This window comes from Mustela nigripes, chromosome 15, assembly GCF_022355385.1.
Source record: "Mustela nigripes isolate SB6536 chromosome 15, MUSNIG.SB6536, whole genome shotgun sequence".
NCBI classification, from domain to species: domain Eukaryota; kingdom Metazoa; phylum Chordata; class Mammalia; order Carnivora; family Mustelidae; genus Mustela; species Mustela nigripes.
In genome coordinates, this window is record NC_081571.1 from 50,932,034 (window position 1) to 50,953,281 (window position 21,248).

At 35.9% G+C, this 21,248-nt stretch overlaps 1 protein-coding gene across 1 annotated transcript in view; it reads left to right on the plus strand.

Annotated features, from left to right (window-relative positions):
• The window catches only part of PIBF1 (progesterone immunomodulatory binding factor 1), a 196,853-nt gene that overhangs the window by 159,268 nt on the left and 16,337 nt on the right, over positions 1-21,248 (plus strand). Inside the window, exons 15-16 of the mRNA XM_059377554.1 lie at positions 1,755-1,885; positions 9,330-9,414. Of these exons, the coding sequence (XP_059233537.1) occupies positions 1,755-1,885; positions 9,330-9,414 (216 nt within the window). The remainder of the gene's footprint in view (positions 1-1,754; positions 1,886-9,329; positions 9,415-21,248) is intronic.

The following is a 21,248-nucleotide window of genomic DNA, read 5'->3' on the forward strand; positions in this document are numbered from 1 at the left end:
GGCACCTGGGTGGATCAGTCAGTTGAGCTTCTGCCTCCCGCTCAGGTATCAAGTCTCACCTCAGGCTCTCTGCTTCCCTCTCCCTCTGCCCTTCTCCACTGCTCATGTTCTCTCTTCTCTCAAATTAATGAGTAAGATCTTAAAAAAAAAAAAAAAAAGACACCAAAATTACAGGCAACAAAAGAAAAACTAGGAAAGTTGGACTTCATGAAAATTAAAGAGTTTTGTGATCAAAAGACCCACAGAATGGGAAAAGATATTTGCAAATCATATGTCAAATAAGGAATATCCAGAACATAAAAGAGCTACTACAACCCAACAACAAAAAAGCAGACAACCTAATTAAAATATAGGTGAAATACTTGAATAGATATTTCTCCAAATAAGCTATACAACAGCCAATAGGCACATGAAATAACATTGTTGGTGAGGATGTGAAGAAAGTAGAACCAAGTGCATTGTTAATAGGAATGTAAAATGAGGCAGCCTCTGTAGAAAACAGTTGCCAGTTCCTCAGAAAGTAAAATATAGAAAAAAATATATAATTACCATAGAACCTGGCAGTTTCATTGCATTCCTGAGTAGAACACCAAAGGAATTAAAGTGGGAACTCAAAATATTTATACAACACTATTTGTAGCAACGTTAGTTACAATACCCAAAAAGTGAAAACAACCCAAATATTCATCAACAGGTGAAAAAACACACAATGGAATATTATTTAACCATAGAAAGGAATGAAATTCTGACACATGGTACAGAATGGATGAATCTTGAAAACATTACATTAATGAAATAAGCAGACAAAATGACAAATATTATATGATCCCCCTTATATATCTAGAATAAGCAAACTCATAGAGACAGATAGTAGAATGGGGGGGCATGTTTTTACTTAATGGATACTTTTGTTGCAACTGATAAAAATATTCCAGAAATAGATACTGGTGATGGTTACACAACATTGTGAATGTACTTAATGCCACTGAAGGTGTACACTAAAATGGTTAAAATGCTAAATTTTATATTATTTATATTTTAACTATAATTTCTTAGAAAATTCATTATACATAATGATTTAGCTACAGTTCTTCAATTTTATAAATAAAGATGGAAGGAAATATGAAGACATGAGAAAAATGCTAAATTATAATGTCATGTTATTTTTAATAAAGAAAGTTCAAATAAAAGATTTTTATTTTAGCTAAAGAATATTTATTAAAAGAGAGAAATTTTATGTTACATATCTTCTCACACCAAAAAATGGCAAAACATTGAGGTGACCCACCCCTAAAATTGGTAATAATTCATATTTTATTTAAAATTTTTCTTTCCTGGGGCGCTTGGGTGGCTCAGTGGGTTAAAGCCTCTGCCTTCGGCTCGGGTCATGATCCCAGAGTCCTGGGATCGCCGCATCGGGCTCTCTGCTCAGCAGGGAGCCTGCTTCCTCCTCTCTCTCTTTCTGCCTGCCTCTCTGCCTACTTGTGACCTCTGTCTGTCAAATAAATAAAATCTTTAAAAAAATAAAATAAAATAAAATTTTTCTTTCCTATTAATTTATTACTTGTTATTATCATAAAGAATAGTTATATTGATTAATAAGTTTTAAAACCTTCAAAGTTACATAGGAAACACTTTTCTGAGTAATTTGTGTAAGGGAGTTTTGGAGTACTGTGTCCATGCTACAGCATTTTGGATAACCTTAGTTTCTTGTAAAAATTTTTTAGATTTTCATGAAATCTGTTTTTCTTTAGCTTAACAGGGCCAATTCTCTGTTAAACCAGACTCAACAGCCTTACAGATACCTCATTGAATCAGTGCGTCAGAGAGATTCTAAGATTGATTCCCTGAAGGAGTGTATTACACAACTTGAGAAGGATGTCAGGTAAATCGTTTATAAATCTTTTATTTGAATTATAAAGGCAATGTAAGCATAATACTGCTATCCATGAATTAAGTTTGTAAATTATGAAGAAAAAATGTAAATAGTGAACATGGTCTTCAATGTAATTTATCTTCGAGAAACTGGGTCACATTAGTTATTCACATTCCACCTTGTGATCAGAAGTCTTAGCCTGGAAATAATAATGCGCTTATTAACAAAGCACTCCACCAGCCCTCAAATATAAGCAGCTATTCTGTCCTCGTTTCCCTAGAATTCTTGACCAAAGGAAGAAGAGGAATATAATCAGATACCATTTGTGGAGTCAAAATGACTTTTTTCTTTTTTCAGTAGGGTCCATGCCCAGTGTGGAGCCCATCACAGGGCTCAAACTCATGACCCTGAAATCAAGATCTGAGCTGAGTTTATAAGTCAGAAACTTAATTGACTGAGCCATCCAGGCACCCCAAAAATGACCTTTTTTTTTTTTAAGATTTGTATAGTTGAGAGAGAAAGAGCGCGCACATTGGGTGGGGGAGATGCAGAGGGAAGATACATCAGGATCATTTAGGGAACTTTATAGGAAGTAAAAATTCCTGAGTCTTCTCTACAGAGACATTTATTTTTATTTTTTAAGATTTATTTATTTATTTTAGAGAGAGAGAGAAAGCAGGAGGAAATAGCAGAGAAAGAGGGGGAAAGAGAGTCTCAAGCAAACTCCACATTGAACAGGGACCCCGAGATCATGACCTTAGCCAGACCAAGAGTTGGACACTTAACCAACTAGGCCTCCCAGGCACCCCCCCCAAAAAATGACTTTTTTTTTTTTTTAAGGTTTTATTTATTTATTTGACAGAGAGAAAGATCACAAGTAGGCAGAGAGGCCGGCAGAGAGAGAGAAGGAAGCAGGCTCCCAGCTGAGCAGAGAGCCCGATGTGGGGCTCTATCCCAGAACCCTGGGATCATGACCCGAGCCGAAGGCAGAGGCTTTAACCCACTGAGCCACCCAGGCGCCCCCAAAAATGACTTTTTAAACACACAAAATATACACATTTGCTTAGATTCTGTTGACTTCGCCAAGCAATTTTTTAGGCCTTTCTTCCCCTGACTCTACATGAGGTAGCCCATGAATTACCTAAATGTAAATAAATCCCTTTCACTTCCTTCAACTGAAATTGTTTTCTTACATGACCCCTTACCCAAAGACTTGTTCCATTTAATAGTCATTCAGATTCCTTACCTGTTCACCTATATAATCATTTTAGTCTTTTTAAGTTGAAGTGAAAGAATGATGTTATACAGAAAGATGTTTTAACTCATGGGTTGTTGATTAATTGGCTCAGTTATTGGATTTTAAGATTGTTAGAATAACTTAGATAAATTATTAACCAATTCATAAATGTAGAAGCAGAGAAATAGATGGGAATAGAAACTGTTAAATTAAGGAACTGAAAAATAATTAGGAGACTATAGTTATTAAATTCAGATTTCCTAAGGTATATAACCATGTATGAGTGGGTGTTCTCTCTGAAGAATCAGAATAATTACCTTCTCTTGTTTCCACCCAACCAAAATAATTGATTCAAAACTTTACTCCTAATTTTTAATTTCAGGATGATATGATAAAATAATTTTAAATCATATTTCTGCAAATGTCAATATAAATAATAATTTACTCCTGGATTAATTTTAAAGTTAAAAATTAGATTTAGAATATATATAACCTACATTAATTAAATTTATTAAATAGTAAATAAACCAAATTAAGAAATTAATTAAAATAATTCAGTGAATCACTTAAGCAGTTCTTCTGTAAGTAGCTATTGGGGGCAATAGAAATTATGTTTTATCACTCATTAGACACTTGGTTATCTTAAGGAAATTGAGGGAAGAACCCTAAATAGAAATTTTGCTTCCTATATTATGTATTTCTTCCTATAATATATTTGAAATTTTGGATAGAATCTCCTTTTACTTTTTTAATCTTGGAGCAGGAACATTAAAGTCCTGTGATAAAATTACCTTTTCACAGTTACCTTCAAATAAATTTGAGTATTTATTTTACTAAGACTTAAGAGTTGAAAAAATTTAATATAGAGAAAAATAATACCTATAGGAGGAAACAAGATGAAGTTCAGCCCTAAAGAAATTAAGCAACTTGTTATCTAAGAATGTACATACAGCTTTGTGGTAGGGTCAAAATTTGAATCCAGGTCTGTCTGCTTCCTAATTCTATACTCCTAACCATTATGTTATACTGCCTCCCTATGTTCTATTCTGAATAAGGGAGAATTTTTCATTAACTCATATGATTAAGGAAGAGAAGTAAAAAAAAAAAAAAATAGTGTAGAAGAGTGCCTTAAGTGGAGCTTTAATGAATTGATAATTGCTAAAGGTAGGTGGTAGATAATTGTGGGTTTGTTATATTTTCCTTCTTCTTTCGAAATATTCCAAATAAAGTTGTTTTTAAAAAACAGATTTTAAAAGGGAGTACAGGCTCTATAGATAGGTTACATGGGTTTAAATCTAGCTCAATACTTAGTTTTGAGTTAAAGCCAGTCCATTAAACTCCCTAAACCTCCATTGTTCAATAGAACTTTCTGTAATAGTAAAAATACTCCATGTCTTCTGCACTGTCCAGTATGGCCACTACCCATATGAGTAACTAAATTTTTTATTTTAATTAAGTTAATTTTAATTGCCACCTGTGGCCAGTTAATGGCTCTGTTATTGGACAGTAGAGCCAGTTTTCTTATCTGTGAAATGCGAGTGATACTCTAGTACTAGCAGCACTTAATTCATATAGTTATTCTGAGGATTAAACAATGTAATCTTTGTAATATGTATAGCACTGTGCCTACACATTGTGAATGCTGTGTAAATGTTTGCTATTATTAGTATTTATCTTACATGAAACAAATGTTTATGTTGAAAGTTATCTTAAAAATGAGAAATTACATTTCTCAAAATATTTTGAATTTTGACAAAAATTAAGACTCCCTTAATAACAGCAACATCATCATGAAAGCTATGTCAGTTACAAAAGTAACTATAAAAAATATTTTTGTGCTAAAATCTGGATCCTTTAAAGCTACGTTTCATGAACTCGCTATATAAATATTTTAATCGATGCTGAACTAGTATGTCACAGGATATGAAATCTTGCTCTTAATTGAATCAACTACCTTTTAATGTGAAAAATTAAGGTGCTTTTAGTAGTTTAATTATGGCCCTAGAGATGCTGTTAAACATACCCACATGACATGAATGAAATAGCCCAGTCCACAAGTCAGTCTACCTGACAGTCCACAGTCTGTCTACCATCTCTCTTACTTGGAGCCAATGACATTTCAAATGTAGAGGAATTATCCTGGACTTTGAATACACATCAGCCAGTTTCTATTCTCATGGTAGATGTGCCTGTAAATTACAGCTACTGGTATGAACATCAAGGGTTAGATGTGAAATTTAAATGAAATAACATATGCAAAACTTCTGGTGCATGGGAGAAACTCAGTAAATATTACTTCCTTTCCTTTTGCCCTTCATTAATTTGAAATTTAAACATCAGATGTCCCATTCAAAACAATTACCAAGTAATCATGTCTTAAAAAGGCCTATCCTTCTTGCTAGGTGTTGATTTTAATTGTAAGGAATATTTACATGAATTGATTACCTTTTAAATTGAAGTATAATTGACATGCCATATTATATTAATTTCAGGTGTGCAACACAGGGATTAAACATTTATATATGTTATGAAATGCTCACCCCAGTGTGGTTACCATCTGTCACCATACAAACTTATTACAGTATTATTGATTGTATTCCCCATGCTGTACTTTTCATCCCCATGACTTATTTATTTTATAGCTGGAAGTTTGCACCACTTTATCCCCTTCACCTGTTTTGTCCAAACCACCCACCCTTCCCTCTGGCACCCACCAGTTCTCTGTATTTATGAGTCTTTCTGTTTTGTTTTGTTTGTTCATTTGTTTTGTTTTGGAGATTGCATGTGAAAGTGAAATCCTGAGGTATTTGTCCTTCTCTATCTTACTAAATTTATTTAGTATAATACCTCTAGGTCCACCCATCTTCTTGCAAATGGCAAGATTTCATTCTTTTTTATAGCAGACTAATATTCCCGTGTGTGTGTGTGTGTGTGTGTGTGTGTGTGTATGTACACACTACATCTTTATCCATTCATCTATCTATAGGTTGCCTTTTTGTTTTGTCGAAGGTTTCATTCACTATTTCAAAGCTTTTTAGTTTGATATAGTTCCAGTTATTTATGTCTGTTTTTGCTCCCCTTATATGAGGAGACAGATCCAAAAAAAAAACCGGTGTCCCAGAGTTTATTGCCTATGTTTTCTCTTAGGAGTTTTATGGTTTCAGTTAAATGATTACTCTTTAAAATATGTCTCTAGCTTATACAATAGAAGCTCTTTAAGGAACTGAATAATTTTATCATTGTCTTAGAAAATAAAACAATGCCACTATACCAACCCCCAACTTGCAAATTTACCTATTTATATTCAGTGTCTAGAAAGGTTAGAGTAAATAGGTACCAAAATGAAATCATTATGAACACATTAAAAGCTAGCATTTGAGTTATCACTATGAAGTACTTTAAATTTCCCTATCATTAAAGTAATAATCCATTCTAAAGGTAGTACTGTTAAACTCTCCTCTACCGAGCCACCAGAGACCGTCTGAGTTATGTAGTTTGATCTATGGCCCAGAACTGAAGGAAGCACAGAAAGAGAATACTTAGCATAAATTTCCTTTTCCCATTGTCAGTTCTCAGTTTATTCTTAACTAGTAGTTTAAGAAGAAAAGACTACTTAGCCTTGTGAGGCTAAGCCAGGGTATATTGATCCAGGAAGTTAAAGTACATTATATCAGGAATATGTTTTCATATAGCAGGTGACACAGAGCCATAAAGACGAATTTCTGAGTAATAATTAACAGTGAATTGAACAGTTATGGGTGTAATATACCATTCACGGTAGATGTGCTTATAAGGAGATTTGTTTTGTAGTTGCTTTATGAGTCACGCATGGAAGCTTTGTATTTTTAAAGGTAAATTTCCACTGTTATGAAATACGTCTTAAGGAGACTAAACTTCAATTGAGTAATTACATACACACTGGAAGAACACAGAGTATAATAATCATCATATGCAGTTTTAGAGACCCGCGTGCTGAAGATGGTCTCCCTTGTGGTTTAAGAGTGTATTATAGAGAAGGCTGAGACTTTGAAAATATATACCCAAGTATTGTCTGAGGCGTCTGTACTGTTTGCAATAAACCCACGTCTTACAGATAGAACAGAGTTGCTCTGTGAACCAGTTTATCCACCCACCTTATATTCTGTATTGTACAGATATTTTTGCTATTTAAATATGGAATACTTCCTTTATCCTGGAAAAAATTAAGCACTACATATGAAGCATTTCTAACAGATTACCTAGTCAGATCCTTTATTTCATCAACATTCTGTTCCTATTGCACACATTTTCTTTTTTTTTTCTCAGATTTTATTTCTTTATTTGACAGAGACATAGTGAGAGAGGGAACACAAGTAGGGGAAGTAGGAGAGGGAGAAGTAGGCTTGCCACTGAGCAAAGAGCCCAATGTGAGGCTCGATCCCAGGACCTGGGGATCACCAGCTGAAGGCAGACACTTAATGACTGAGCCACCCAGAAGCCCCTGCACACATTTTCTTTACGGTCCTGTTGGAATTTGAGAGAAAGAGAGTGTGTGTGTGTACTGCCTGTGAGTGTATGTTTACGTAGTATATGTATGTAACATGTATATGAGCATTAACATGTATACATGCATATTGTTAATACATTTCTGTTCCTCAAAAATCCTATTCCTCTGTTCTGGATGTTTAATTTAATTTTAAAAAATATTTGAATGCTACAGTTCAGAAACATCTGATCTTTACCATACTTTGCAGTGCTCTGGCAGAATCTGATACTCAGTTACCTTTATGTCATTTAGTTCTTTTCAAGTCCAAGGCTCAGTAGGCTCTCTGATGCCTAATTCTGAAAGTCAGTCTGTTTTTCTGCTGAGCTGCTAACCTATGTGGCATTTAATTACTGTTTTTCTCCAATACCTGTATTTCATCTAAATTAGTAATACCATATGGCATTTATGTTGTGTTTTATATGTTTGATTCTTTATTTACTCATTCATTAGGTAATTCATATATCCCTTTGACATACATGAGTATTGTTTTCCACTTTTACAGATGTGAAAACTGAGGCTTAGTAGGGTGGTTGTGTGCTGTGCTTTATAGCACACACTTGAGTCAATGTCACAGTTGGAAGCAGAAGTCAGAACTGCATCTTGTTTTTCTCTCAGAGGACAAATTATGGTGCTTCCTTGGGGAAGTTCAGTTACTAGGAAAAAGGAGAATGTGAGTTTTTTCCTCTTAAGTCCATAGAATTATCAGTTCTTTCAGAATACTTAATACTGTTCTTGAATATTAAAAAAAACTGCCTGATATTTTAAAAATTGGTGGCTTTCCATTTTCTTAAAGAATAATTTAAAACATCTTACCTATTCAACAAAACAATCCTCACTAATTTTACCTTCACAGATTTTGTTTTGATATTTATGAAATTATGTTGTTTTGATTCATTGTTGCTTTTCTTAAGTCTTGATGTGGTGCTGAGGAGATTCATTCCAGTGACTTTCAAAGAGTATTTCATTCAGTGGTTCTAATTAATTTTTATATGTTGAATAATAAAACTCCAGACAGTACAAAACAGGCCTCAAATATTTCTCTCTTAAAATCCTAATGTGTTCTTCTGTTTAGGCTTCTTACCCTTTCCTATCAGAAAATCGGTCCTGTCAAAGGCAAACTCTTGACACAGACTTAGAAATTAAAGATAGAGCTAAGAATTTGGAGGCAAAAATTGTTAATCACAGACTGAATATCTGATTCATTTGTCTAACTTAATTATATGCCTTGTAATTTAGTGCATGGTCAATTATAAAATGCTACTTTTTGTTTTAAGGATAAATGTTTTAATTTGACTTCCAGTGTCTTGAGTTTTAATATTTTCCCCAAACATACTTTTTAGCTTTTGTATAAATCCCACTTCATCATTTTTACATTTCAGGAGTAAATAATCATCTTTAAAACACCAATTTTTATGCCCTTACCAGGCAGGAAAGGATTCTCAGAACATATCTCATTTGCACTGTCAAATGATTATTAAAAGAAAAAGTCTTCTTAGAAAATAATTAGCTGTTGATGAAATCAAACATTATGGTGGCTGGTCTGCTATCTTTATGGACTATAAATTTAATTTCTCTTTAATTCAAACAGATTTGTTAGATTTGTCTTTAGCCTTTTGCTATTTATTATTTACTAATGAAATTTACACCAATATGATGACTTCTTAAAAACTTGGTGTTTTTTTTTTTTTCAGCAATTTAAAAAAAGAAAAGTCAGCTCTATTACAGATGAAGAACCAAATGGCATTAGATTTAGAACAACTTCTAAATCATCGTGAGGTACTTTTTTCATTTTGTCATAATTTTTACTTTCAGCTTTTTCAGAGTCCATATTGCATTAAGGTTACTAGATCCCAGTTGTCCGTGTGCATTAATGACTTCTCATGTTTGCATCTCACTGTCATCTGGTCCTTTATATTGAATATGTGATATGCTTCATTATTCTTTATGAATTAATTTATACTTTATTCTTTGGGTTAATTCTTACTCCTGGAATGCCCCTTCTTGTTGCCCCCTTATTGCCTTGTTCAATTTCTGTCACTGAATTTCCATATTACTTAATAATGATTTGTTTTACCTCCTTATCTCACTAGACAGTAAATTTCTTTAGTGTATCTCTGTCTTATTCATCATTGTATTGCCCATATGTTCTATGTATGCTTAGAGTCCATGAAGCATTTTTTTCTTATTTCTCCTAGAAATCTTTTAGAGCTAATATAAAATTCCTCATTTTATAAAAGGTGAAATGTGTTTCAAGTGGCTTGAGTAAAGCCAGTTAGTTAGTAAATAGGAGATAACCCCAGTTTTCTTATTTTTTGAAGCGGACTTACTGAAATATGATACACGTACAGTAAAATTCATGCCCTGTTTAGCATACATTTCTATGATTTTTTTACCAACACACCCAGTTTGTAACCATCACCACAGTCAATATGTAAAATAGTTATATCACTTCAGAAAATTCCTTCATGCCCATTTTATTTATTTTATTTTAAAGATTTTTTTTTAAAGATTTTATTTATTTATCTGACAGAGAGAGATCACAAGTAGGCAGAGAGGCAGGCAGAGAGAGAGAGAGGAAAGCAGGCTCCCCGCTGAGCAGAGAGACCCATGCGGGACTCGATCCTAGGACCCTGAGATCATGACCCGAGCCGAAGGCAGTGGCCTAACCCACTGAGCCACCCAGGTGCCCCTAAAGAGTTTTTTTTTAAAGATTTTATTTATTTATTTGACAGAGAGAAATCACAAGTAAGCAGAGAGGCAGGCAGAGAGAGGAGGAAGCAGGTTCCCCGCAAAGCAGAGAGCCCGATGCAGGGCTTAATCCCAGGACCCTGGAATTATGACCTGAGCTGAAGGCAGAGGCTTTAACCCACTGAGCCACCCAGGTGCCCCTAAAGATTTTCTTTATTTGACAGAGAGATAGCAAGAGGGAACACAAGCAGGGGGAGTGGGAGAGGGAGAAGCAGGCTTCCCGCTGAGCAGGGAGCCTGATGTGGGCCTCAATCCCAGGACCCTGAGATCATGACCTGAGCCAAAGGCAGATGCTTAATGACTGAGCCACCCAGGTGCCCCTCATGCCCCTTTAATATTGACTCTTTTCCCCAACTCCAGTCCTAGAAACCACTGATCTGTTTTCTATCCCTTTAGTTTTGCCTTTTCCAACAAACCATATTACATTTTCCCAGAGTGTTGTATAAATGAAATTACCAGTCTTTTCAGACTCAACTTTTTTCACTTACCATAAAAAAGATTCACCCATATTGTTGCAAATATTAGTCATTTATTCCTTTTTGTTGCTGAGTAATATTCTATTGTATGGATGTACCAGAGTTCTTTAATCCATTCACCAGTTGATGGATATTTGAGTTGTTTCCATTTGGAGACCTCTATAAATAATAAAGCTGTATAAATGATTGTGTGCATGTTTTGGTGTAAATATAAGTTTCCTGGGGCGCCTGGGTGGCTTAGTCATTGGGCGTCTCCCGTTGGCTCAGGTCATGATCCTAGGGTCCTGGGATGGAGCCCCACATGGGGCTCCCTGCTCAGCAGGAGGCCTGCTTCTCCCTCTCCCCCTCCCCCTGCTTGTGTTCCCTCTTACGCTGTCAACTAAATAAAATCTTTAAAGTATATCTATATCACTATCTATATAGATAGAGATATAGATGTTTCCTTTTCTCTTGGTAAATACCCCAGAAGCAGGATTTCTGGGTCCTATGGAGAGTGTATATTTAACTTTATAAGAAGCTGCCGAACTGTTCTCCAAAATGACTATACATTATGCGTTCCCGTCAGCAGTGAATGAATGTTCCAGCTGTTCAGCATCCTCGCCAGCAGTTGGTATTGTGAAGCCTAGTTTTTTAGTCTCGTGCATTTTTACGCCTTGTCTTGGCAATGTTTTTACCATTTTGCTATCCTAACAGAGAAAGAAATGCTCGAAACAGATCATTTGTTTATGAGTATCCTGAAGACACTGTTTCCTAGACTGGGAAAGATATATCGGGAATTTGGGAAGAAATTATTGGAAGGATATTATTGAGAGAAACGAACTGGGGAATATTACTAGAAGCAGTTCAAAGGTGCATATCCTAGAAATGGTGTCAAGGGAATTGTAGGGTTGTCTCTGTCTTAGAAATTGCCTTTGAAGTAGGTTCTCTTAAAGGTGTATTTTATATGACAGGCAAAGGGATAAGAAGGTGTCCCTGGACTAGATTTGAGAGATGACTTTTGCATAGATAACCAGATCTAACAACAGGTGATACAAACTAGGAAGAGCTTCTCTGAAGATACTTATTCTTTTTCTTTGACTTTCAGGCCTTATCTGCTACCACTTGGACCCTAAGATTCTGCCCTCAAATAATTATTTCTTCACTGGGGAAGCCTGATTCATTCACTATGTGGATTTTCACAAATGCTTTAAAAATTGAATATTTAAGAAACAGTAATCACAGGAGCGTCTAGGTGGCTCAGTCAATTAAGTCTCTGACTCTTGATTTCAGCTGAGGTCATGATCTCAGAGTCAAGAGAGCTAGCCCCATCTTGGACTCCACCCTGAGTGTGGAGCCTGCTTAAGATTCTCTCTCTTGGGGCACCTGGGTGGCTCAGGGGGTGAAAGCCTCTGCCTGCAGCTTGGGCCATGGTTCCAGGGTCCTGGGATTGAGCCCCGCATCAGGGTCTCTGCTCAGCAGGGAGCCTGTTTCCTCCTCTTTCTCTGCCTGCCTCTCTGCCTACTTGTGATCTCTGTCTGCCAAATAAATAAATAAAATCTTTTTAATAAATAAATAAATAAAATCTTAAAAAAATAAAAAATTCTCTTTCTCCCTCTGCCTCTCCCCCGTCCCCGCCACTTGCACGCATACTCACGCACACTCTCAGAGAAGAAAGATACAGAGAGAGAAAGCAAGAGAGAGAGTGAGAGAAAGAGAAAGAGATAGATAGATAGATAGATAGATAGATAGATAGAAAGAAAGAAAGAAACTGCTGATGTCCATTCAGGCATACCAACTTTTTTCTAAAGCTGCGTAACAAGTATTTTTTTAGAGTGGCAATTCTCATTTGTTTTTAGAAGATTGTGCTAGACTCTGAAAAATATATGAGCAACTTTCTATATTTTGTGCATCATGCTTGGAATCACATTATTCATGAGTCCAAATAAAAACTAAAAGTTCTATTTAGTAGGCTGAGAATTACATGAGTTTAGAAGGAAGTATGTTTAAACATGGAAATTAAGTACTAGCAAGATAAATCTACTGAATGACATCAATGAAATTTGCAAGGATGCATATCTAATTATCAGTTAATTTTCATATATTTGATAGTATCTTCATTTTGACAGTTATATTTTAATAATCTAACATTGTGATTTTTCTTAATGCCGTACATCTAAAGAAAAGGAGCTTTTTTATTTTCAAAGCAAAATAAAAATTAAAGTCTAATAAAACAAACTTAATACAAATTTTTTATCTTTTTCCAAGAAACAGTTTAAAGCCAACTTAAATAGAACATGCAGCTACAAAAGCAAGTGTAAACTGCTTTTATGGAAAAAGAATGGTAGATGACCCAGGACAATGCTTGACTATTCACTTAAATACTGACCTGAAACGGAGAGTCTGGGTGCCTGAGTGGCTCAGTTGGTTGACCATCTGACTTTGGCTCAGGTCATGAGGAGGAGAAGGAGGAGTCTGCAAAATTAATTTATTCATTTTATGGCTCTGAAAGTCAAATGCTTAAAATAGCCAATAACAGTTGAATAAGAATACCTCTGATAAATATAATTTTTTTAAAAGTGAAAATCAGGGCTGAGACTAAGCTGAGGCAAGCAAACACCTAGGGCACAAAATGTAGGAGAGGCCCATTCTCAGAGTCATGCACAGTGCACGTGAGAGCTTGCCCCACACTAGGCAGGTCCCTGGGAAAATTGTCTAATATGAGTCACTGCTTTAATCAGCTAAATTTTTCTGAGTTTAAATCCACATGTGATCAAATGCAAAATTTTGAATTTTTTATTGTCTTCTTTGCACTGGACACCACTGTCTCTACCTTTTTAAGCAGTGTCATCTAGTTCTGATAAGACTTTAGGTGGTCATGTAATAGGAAATGAGATCATCCACTCATTTACATAGTTATCAAGTATGTGTTAAATAAAAAAAAAAAAAAACAGGAGATAATTCTAAGTTGACAGTTCTAGGACATTAAGGCATGGCCTTAAAGGGTTTTATTTTCTATATTAGTGCTTAATTACTCACTTTAAAAGTAGCAAAGTTAAATATCACAAAATTAAATCTTATTGTCCCCATTCTTACAGATGAAACTGAAGCTGATAAGAGTTAAGGAGCTCAACCATGATTACATACTTACTGTCAAAACTAAAAGCAAATGCTTTTTTTTTTTTCTGAAGCAAAAGTTTATGATTTTTTTCCTTAGCCCCATTTAGACAAGAATTTCATGATGAATTATTGCTTGCATTAGTTCCAGGAAAGTTTTTGCCTCTGTAGATGAAGGTTATATGCTTTCTTTTTGTCAGAAAGTGAAAACTATGTAATTTAATGTGTTTCCTTTTTATCTTAATTGCCAAAAAACCTCAGAGCTGAATATCTTATCCAGGTGTTATAGTCTATTTTATTCCTTTCATTTTTTGATGCCTCCAAATAACTTTTTCGGTTTCCTTTAAGCAGGTTGTGATCTTTTTTACCCTTACATATTTTCACTTATGCTAAGACCCCTTAGGTATAAAAATATAAAATAATATAAATCTTAAATAATAAGGTAAAAAGGAGGTAAAGCCAAAGAGCAACTGATAGGATCTTGCTCTTGGAGAACAGCATCAGAGCTTCAAGTTCAGCATTCAGTTTTGAATATAAGAAATGTAATTCCTTAAAATGTCTTCTTTCTTGTTGAGTGTACCTCTCAAGAATCTTCTTAAGTGGCTATCATTTTTCATCCATTTTTATCCACTCATCTTTGCTTTTTTGAAGTAAGATTTGCTGATTTAGAAATTCTCTTTCTGCTTTTCTGTGTATATATTTCATCATGTGCCTTCAGAATATAAGTTTTCAAGAGTAGGAAAAGGATCTTTAATCAGCCAAATGTCTACTAGAATACTGTGCTTAATTTTAAGAAGCTAATGTAAAAGCCCTTTTGTGATTTCTTTTGAAACTGTATTAAGGGTAATTGTTAGAGCCCCGATTAGGAAGCCGTTCCAGTATTTCAGTGAGTTATGATGGTGTCTTGAACCAGACTGGTGATGATGGTGCCCACCAAGAATGGACTAATTTGAAAGCTGTTTAGAAAACAGAATCAGGGACACCTGGGTGGCTCAGTCAGTTAAGCATCTGCCTTCGGCTCAGGTCATGATCCCATGGTCCTCGGATCAAGCCCACATCAGGCTCTCTGCTTAGTGGGGAGTCTGCCTCTCCCTCTGCCTCTGTGAGCTCTTGCTCTCTCTCACTCTCTCTCAAATAAATAAATCCAAAAAAAAAAAAAAAGAAAGAAAGAAAGAAAGAGAGGAGAATCATGGGGCTTGGTGACTGGACCTAGGGAATGCTGAAAAGAGTAGTAGGTATGAGGATTGAAGCCCAAGGTTTCGGCTTTCATCCTGGGTTTCTGGTGGTGCCACAAAGCATGTGGGAGAAATAGAGTTGGAGAAGAAAAGCTCAAAAAAATATCTAAGTGGATATATCCAGTAAAGATAGTGCTTTATGTGGAAGGAATTAAATGAACTGGTAAATGAACTACATAGAATGAGAGCAGAAAAAGGTCTAGGGCAGAATCTTGATGAACACCAACATTTAAGGGATGGGCAGAGGAAAAATTTTACACAGATTAGAAGGTGCCATAACCAGAGAAGTGGCAAGAACATCAGAATGAGAGTAGAATCTGACCAGTGACAATGGTCTGTCAAGGGGCCAAATCAAACAAAGATGAAAAGGGAAGTGTCAACTGAACTTAACGAGATGGTACATCAGTTTTCCTGGAGCCAAAAAGCAGACTGCAGTGAATTAATGAATGAATAGAAGTTGAAAAGTGGTCATAGGAAAGATAGATAAACCTTAAGTTATTTAAATCAGAGACTATAGGATGATGGGGGGAGGGGCATGAGGTCAAGAGCTTTAACCTCTCACATTAGGGAGTATCCAATTTAAACAGTGATGGGAAGGAGCCAGGTGGAGAGAGACATTGTAGGGACAAGCAAGAGAAAGATACCAATTGAGCAAAGTGTTGGGGGAGGAGGAGATCCAGAGTGCAAGTTATGGGATTTAATTTTTAGACAGGAGGGCGCCTTTTCCATTTTGAAGATAGAAATAAAGATTATGTAAAGATAAAAATGAGTTTCTAGGTTTGGTGGTAAGAATTTAGGCAGTTCCCATCCAATGGCTGTGCTCTAATGACAGATTTGCTAGCATCAGAATTTTGAAGAAAATAGAATTTTGAAACAGCTTCACAGTGGGACGCCTGGGTGGCTCAGTGGGCTAAAGCCTCTGCCTTTGTTTGGCTCAAGTCATGATCCCAGGGTTCTGGGATCCAGCCCGCATCAGGTTCTCTGCTCAGCAGGGAGCCTGCTTCCCTTCCTCTCTCTCTGCCCGCTTGTGAACTCTGCCTGTCAAATAAATAAATAAATAAAATCTTAAAAAAAAAAAAACAGCTTCACAGTAAATGAGTGATATATATTATGGAAATATCCAATAACAACCAAGTTGAAACACCATGTGTTTATAGTCATACCATTTTGAGCAATTTTTCTCCAGTAGCATTCAGTGTGCTAGGTATAAACATGGAGAAGATGGACAATGGGATTGATCCAGAATTACATTCTACCTTCTAGTATATATGTGTATGTATGTGTTCAGGGCACTTGTTAAATTGTAAGGTTGGAATAATTTTTATATTCTTTATGTCACCTCCATATTAAATACTGTGAGAAAAGCCAAAGTCAGACAAGAAGACTATCACAGCTGTCCTATCACAGCTCTACTACTTCGTAGCTATGGATTCTTGTGACAATAATTTACCCCCTCTAAACCCCATTTCCTTGTGTGTAAAGGTAATGTCTACTCTGCAGGACTATATGAGAATTAAATACTATAGTAACATTCCTGGTGTGTAACAACACATAACTTAATGGTCGTGGTTCCTTTTTCTCTTTTCCTTCTGTGTCAAGAGTCAATTCAAATGTTATGTATTCTTTGAAGTTCTCTCAAAGTTCGACAAAGAAAAATTCATCCCTTTTTTCTACTTCTTTCCAATAATTTTTAAAATATTTGTTAATGTTCACATCACTATATAATTATGCATATGACTTGGCCAGTAAAGTGCCTCATTTTTCATATTAGCCGTTAGCCCAGTATTTAGCACGTAGTAAGTACTCAGTTGAATGATTGTTATGGTCCTTTACCATCTTCAATTATAACTGCACCTGAAACTGTCAAATAGAATAGTCAAATAGAAAACTTGAGGAACTAACCTTTAGTATAGCCTCATCCCCTTCCCTCAGATAGTAAAATACCCTCTGACAACTGATATCATTTTAACTAAAGACACTCTTTATACCCAAGAACAGTTTCATTTTATCTAAAACTAACCACTAGGAAGTCAAGTTTCTCTAAAACAAAGCTTCTTCCAAAACCCTGGACATGGTACCTGTACCCACAAGCAACCTCTATGGGTAGCGAGCCTCTCAAAAATAATACACATTTGTGAGAGATATCTATTTCTAAGACCTGAGATTCTTCTACCCTTTTACTTAGTGCTTCTGATAATATCTTTCAGGGTCTACAGGCATTTCAGTTAGTATGTAACCAGAATTAACTAACTGCTCCTACTAAGGTTTCTAGACTATGCAAAGCCCCATTTTTTGCCTGAATGTTGGGCTCCCATTAGCCCAGAATACTTGCCTCGTACTGCACTGTGTATCACAAACATGCGGTTAGCCAGGTTTCCTAAAAGTGAAGTCACAGTATAATTATCATTCTTTTATGGTATGTTTATGTTCCCAGATCCTAACTTGTATGTTCTTTGTGATTTCTCGGAAAGTTTCAGGACGTTTCAGCACCACAAGTGCCCCTTAGGCAATCCACTTCATAAAGAGTTCAAACAAATTACATATTTCTATATGTGTGTCATTCCTTTTGGTTCATACTTAACTGTTTTGACATTTTCTTAAGGATACCTTTTACATGTTTTTCTTATATACCTATGTAGTTAAATTTTACATCAGCATGACTAAAAAAAAATAGTGATGGCCTAAGTTAATTTTTCTTTAGATGAAGATGTAATTGTTTCTTAGATTTATACATTTCTCACCTTAGTGATGCTCTTCCAGTTAAAATTTGTTTTGATTTAGTGAGTTTAGGTGAATTTTTTAAAAAGATTTATTTACTTATGTGAGAGTCCCCGCTCGTGTGGGTTGTCGGGGGTTGGTGGCAGAGGGAGAGAGAGAAGACCAAGGAGACTCTGCACTGAGCATGAGCCCAACACAAGGCTCAATCTCATGACTCTGAGATCAGGGCCCTAAGATCAAAACCCTAAAATCATAACCTGAGCCAAAACCAAGATTTGGACGCTTAACTGACTGTGCCACCCAGGCGCCCCTTAAGACAATTATTAGATGGGATTGGGATGGAAACAAACCATAAGAGACTCTTAATCTCATGAAACAAACTGAGGGTTGCTAGGGGGAGTGGGGGGATAGGGAGAGGGTGGTTGGGTTATGGACATTAGGGAGGGTATGTGCTATGGTGAGTGCGATGAAATGTGTAAGCCTGATAATTTACAGACCTGTACCCCTGGGGCAAATAATATATTATTATGTCAAAAAAATAATTTTTAAAAAGTCATTCTCAAGTAAAAAAGAAGAAAGAAAAAAAAAGACAGTTATTGTAATGAAAACCTAAAATGCACATAACAAGAGAAGTCATATTTTCTCTATAAAGTTTTAGAATGCTTATTTTTGCCATATAAAGGTAAGTGAATTCAAGTCCAAGGAAATTCAGGGAGTAAAATATTGCAAAAAATAACTCATTGCTAATGTTGAATTTACATATACTTTTAAAAGTATGCCAGAACCAGGGGTGCTTGGGTGGCTCAGTGGGTTAAGCGTCTGCCTTCAGCTCAGGTCATGATCCCAGGGTCTTGACATAGAGCCCCTTGTTGGGCTCCCTACTCAGCGGGGACTCTGCCTCTCCCTTTCCTTCTGCCTCTCCCCTACCACCCCAACTTGTGCTCTTTCTCAATGACTCTCTCTCTCTCAAATAAATAAAATCTTTCTAAGAAAACTTTTTAATAAGAAAGTGTGCCAAAACCAAGCCAATTATATATCAGTAATAATAGTATCTTGAGTTTTTATGGCTTCTTTCTTCCCTAATATTTAAAAATTTTCAGATCAATTATGTTATACTAACATACTTACAAATCAGTTATAGATTGCTTTCAACCAAGTATATTTAGGAACTAAGAAATCAAAGAAAGGAAAAGCTTTAAATTATTCCTCCATGCTTGTGCCATCTAGAGTTTTCAGTTAATAATAAGAATGTTTAATATTTATGTATGACTTTGGAATTTTTTTAATTTTACTTCTTTATTTTGACAGAGAGAGATCACAAGTAAGCAGAGAGGCAGGCAGAGAGAGAAGGGGAAGCAGGCTCCCTGCTGAGCAGAGAGCACCCCGACTTTGGAATTTTTTAATACTCATTTCTTTAGGGCTCCTGTTTGGCTCAGTGGGTTAAGCCTCTGCCTTCTGCTCAGGTCATGATCCCAGGGTCCTGGGATCAAGCCTGGCAAAAGGCTCTCTGCTCAGCGGGGAGCCCGTTTCCTCCTCTCTCTCTCTCTGCCTCTCTTGTGATCTCTGTCAAATAAATAAATAGAATCTTTAATTAAAAAAAAATACTGATTTCTTTAAGCCTCACAGGAACTGGTGATGATCTTATACCCATTTCACAGAAGGAGCAGCTAAATCTCAGTTGTCCATCTTGTGGAATGTTAACTCTCCTCGATTTTGAGTTGCATAAAAGACACATGAATTTCTTTTAGATTGTACTCTGTGGGCCTCTATGTTTATGTGGACTTGTATAGCACTTAGTACAACTAGGTTAAATTATTTTGATTTTCATAAGTGTTTTGGCTTAGTTCGTCTTTCTCATCATCTTTAAAATTACAAATATCTTTGTGGTACCTGGCAAATAAAACTCTTATTTGAAGCAATAAAATATCTCATCATAATATTTTAGATGTGTATGTATGTCCTTTTAACTTTTTTTACATCTCTTAGGTATCATATAGGCCTATTATTATCTAATTTCTTGAATTTGTATTTTAGAATGAAATATGTACTTTTTCCCACTATATTTTAGAAGTCTGGCATATTTTCTTTTAAATAGTAAGTACATTTCTCTGACCTTTTTTTTTTTTTTTTTTTTACCAATAAGGAACAAGTAAAGACCTCTTGCTATCATATCTATCCCTCTGTTTTTATGATTCTCTTGGAATCATAGAAGTTTATAACAAACCAAACATTTCTAGAACATGAGGAGACACACAAAACTGCATAGCTATAAAATAAGTCTCTGGAAATGTGTGGTGGCCAGGAGAAATTGTTAGATATGAGGTAATTATATCATAATCCTGTCAGGTACTGTACTGGCAGTATTTTGATATAAACTAAAGTCACTGATTACGCATCAGGGAGCTACCACTGCGGGAAGGCTGGGAATACAACATGGCAAGAAAGTACAGACAGTGGAGTGAGCCGCTCTCTGGAAACCAGTCCTCAAAGTAGATAGAGCACAGTGTTTCGAGTCTGATGGCTATCATGGAAATCAGCTAGAATATGCATCAAAACCTATCAGGTTATACTGAGATAGTAAAGGCCAGAATCTAGACAGCAGCTAAACAAATACTGCTACAGAAGGGGAGCAGGGCACCAAGAGAGAATGCCTACGGGAAGGCAGAGCAGTCAGAATTCCAAGATACACTATCCAGCAATCAGACTAGTAAAGGGTGTGTACAAGCCAATCAGAACAAAATCAAAGGGCCCACACTTCTGTTTTGTCAACCACGGCAGTGATTTCAACTCAGGGGCCTACTTTATTGTGTTAATACTAGCCTCTTTCTGTACTTAGATCACTGTTGAGCATGACCTTAAGATTATATCCAAGTTCAGGAAAGAATGTACCAGGTGACTAGTTATGTCCCTTAGGCTATGACAGCACAGTTGTCTCTCTTTCATGTATATACTAGAGCTCTCGCTAAGCTTTCAGTTGTGGATAAGGTAGGGTTCCAAAAACGTGAATGTCATCTTCCGTGCATTAGAATAAGGAGTAGCTAATCTTACTCTGCTCTGCTCTGGCCAAGACTTCTCTGTTCTGTTCTAGGTTCCAAACTTTCCGATACTAGAAGGTAATGTGAGAAAAACCATCAGGATGGTGAAAGAACTCAAGAATTCTTTTCAGTCATAAAAGGAATGAATGAACTGGGGATGTTTACAGAAGAAATGATTTAGAGAGATGTAAGAAATTCAAAGCAAGCATGGGAAGGAGGCAGTAATAGACTTGTTATACATGTCTCCAAAGGCTGGAATTAAAGCCTAAGAGTAGAAATAGAAATTATAAGGAGACATGTTTTAT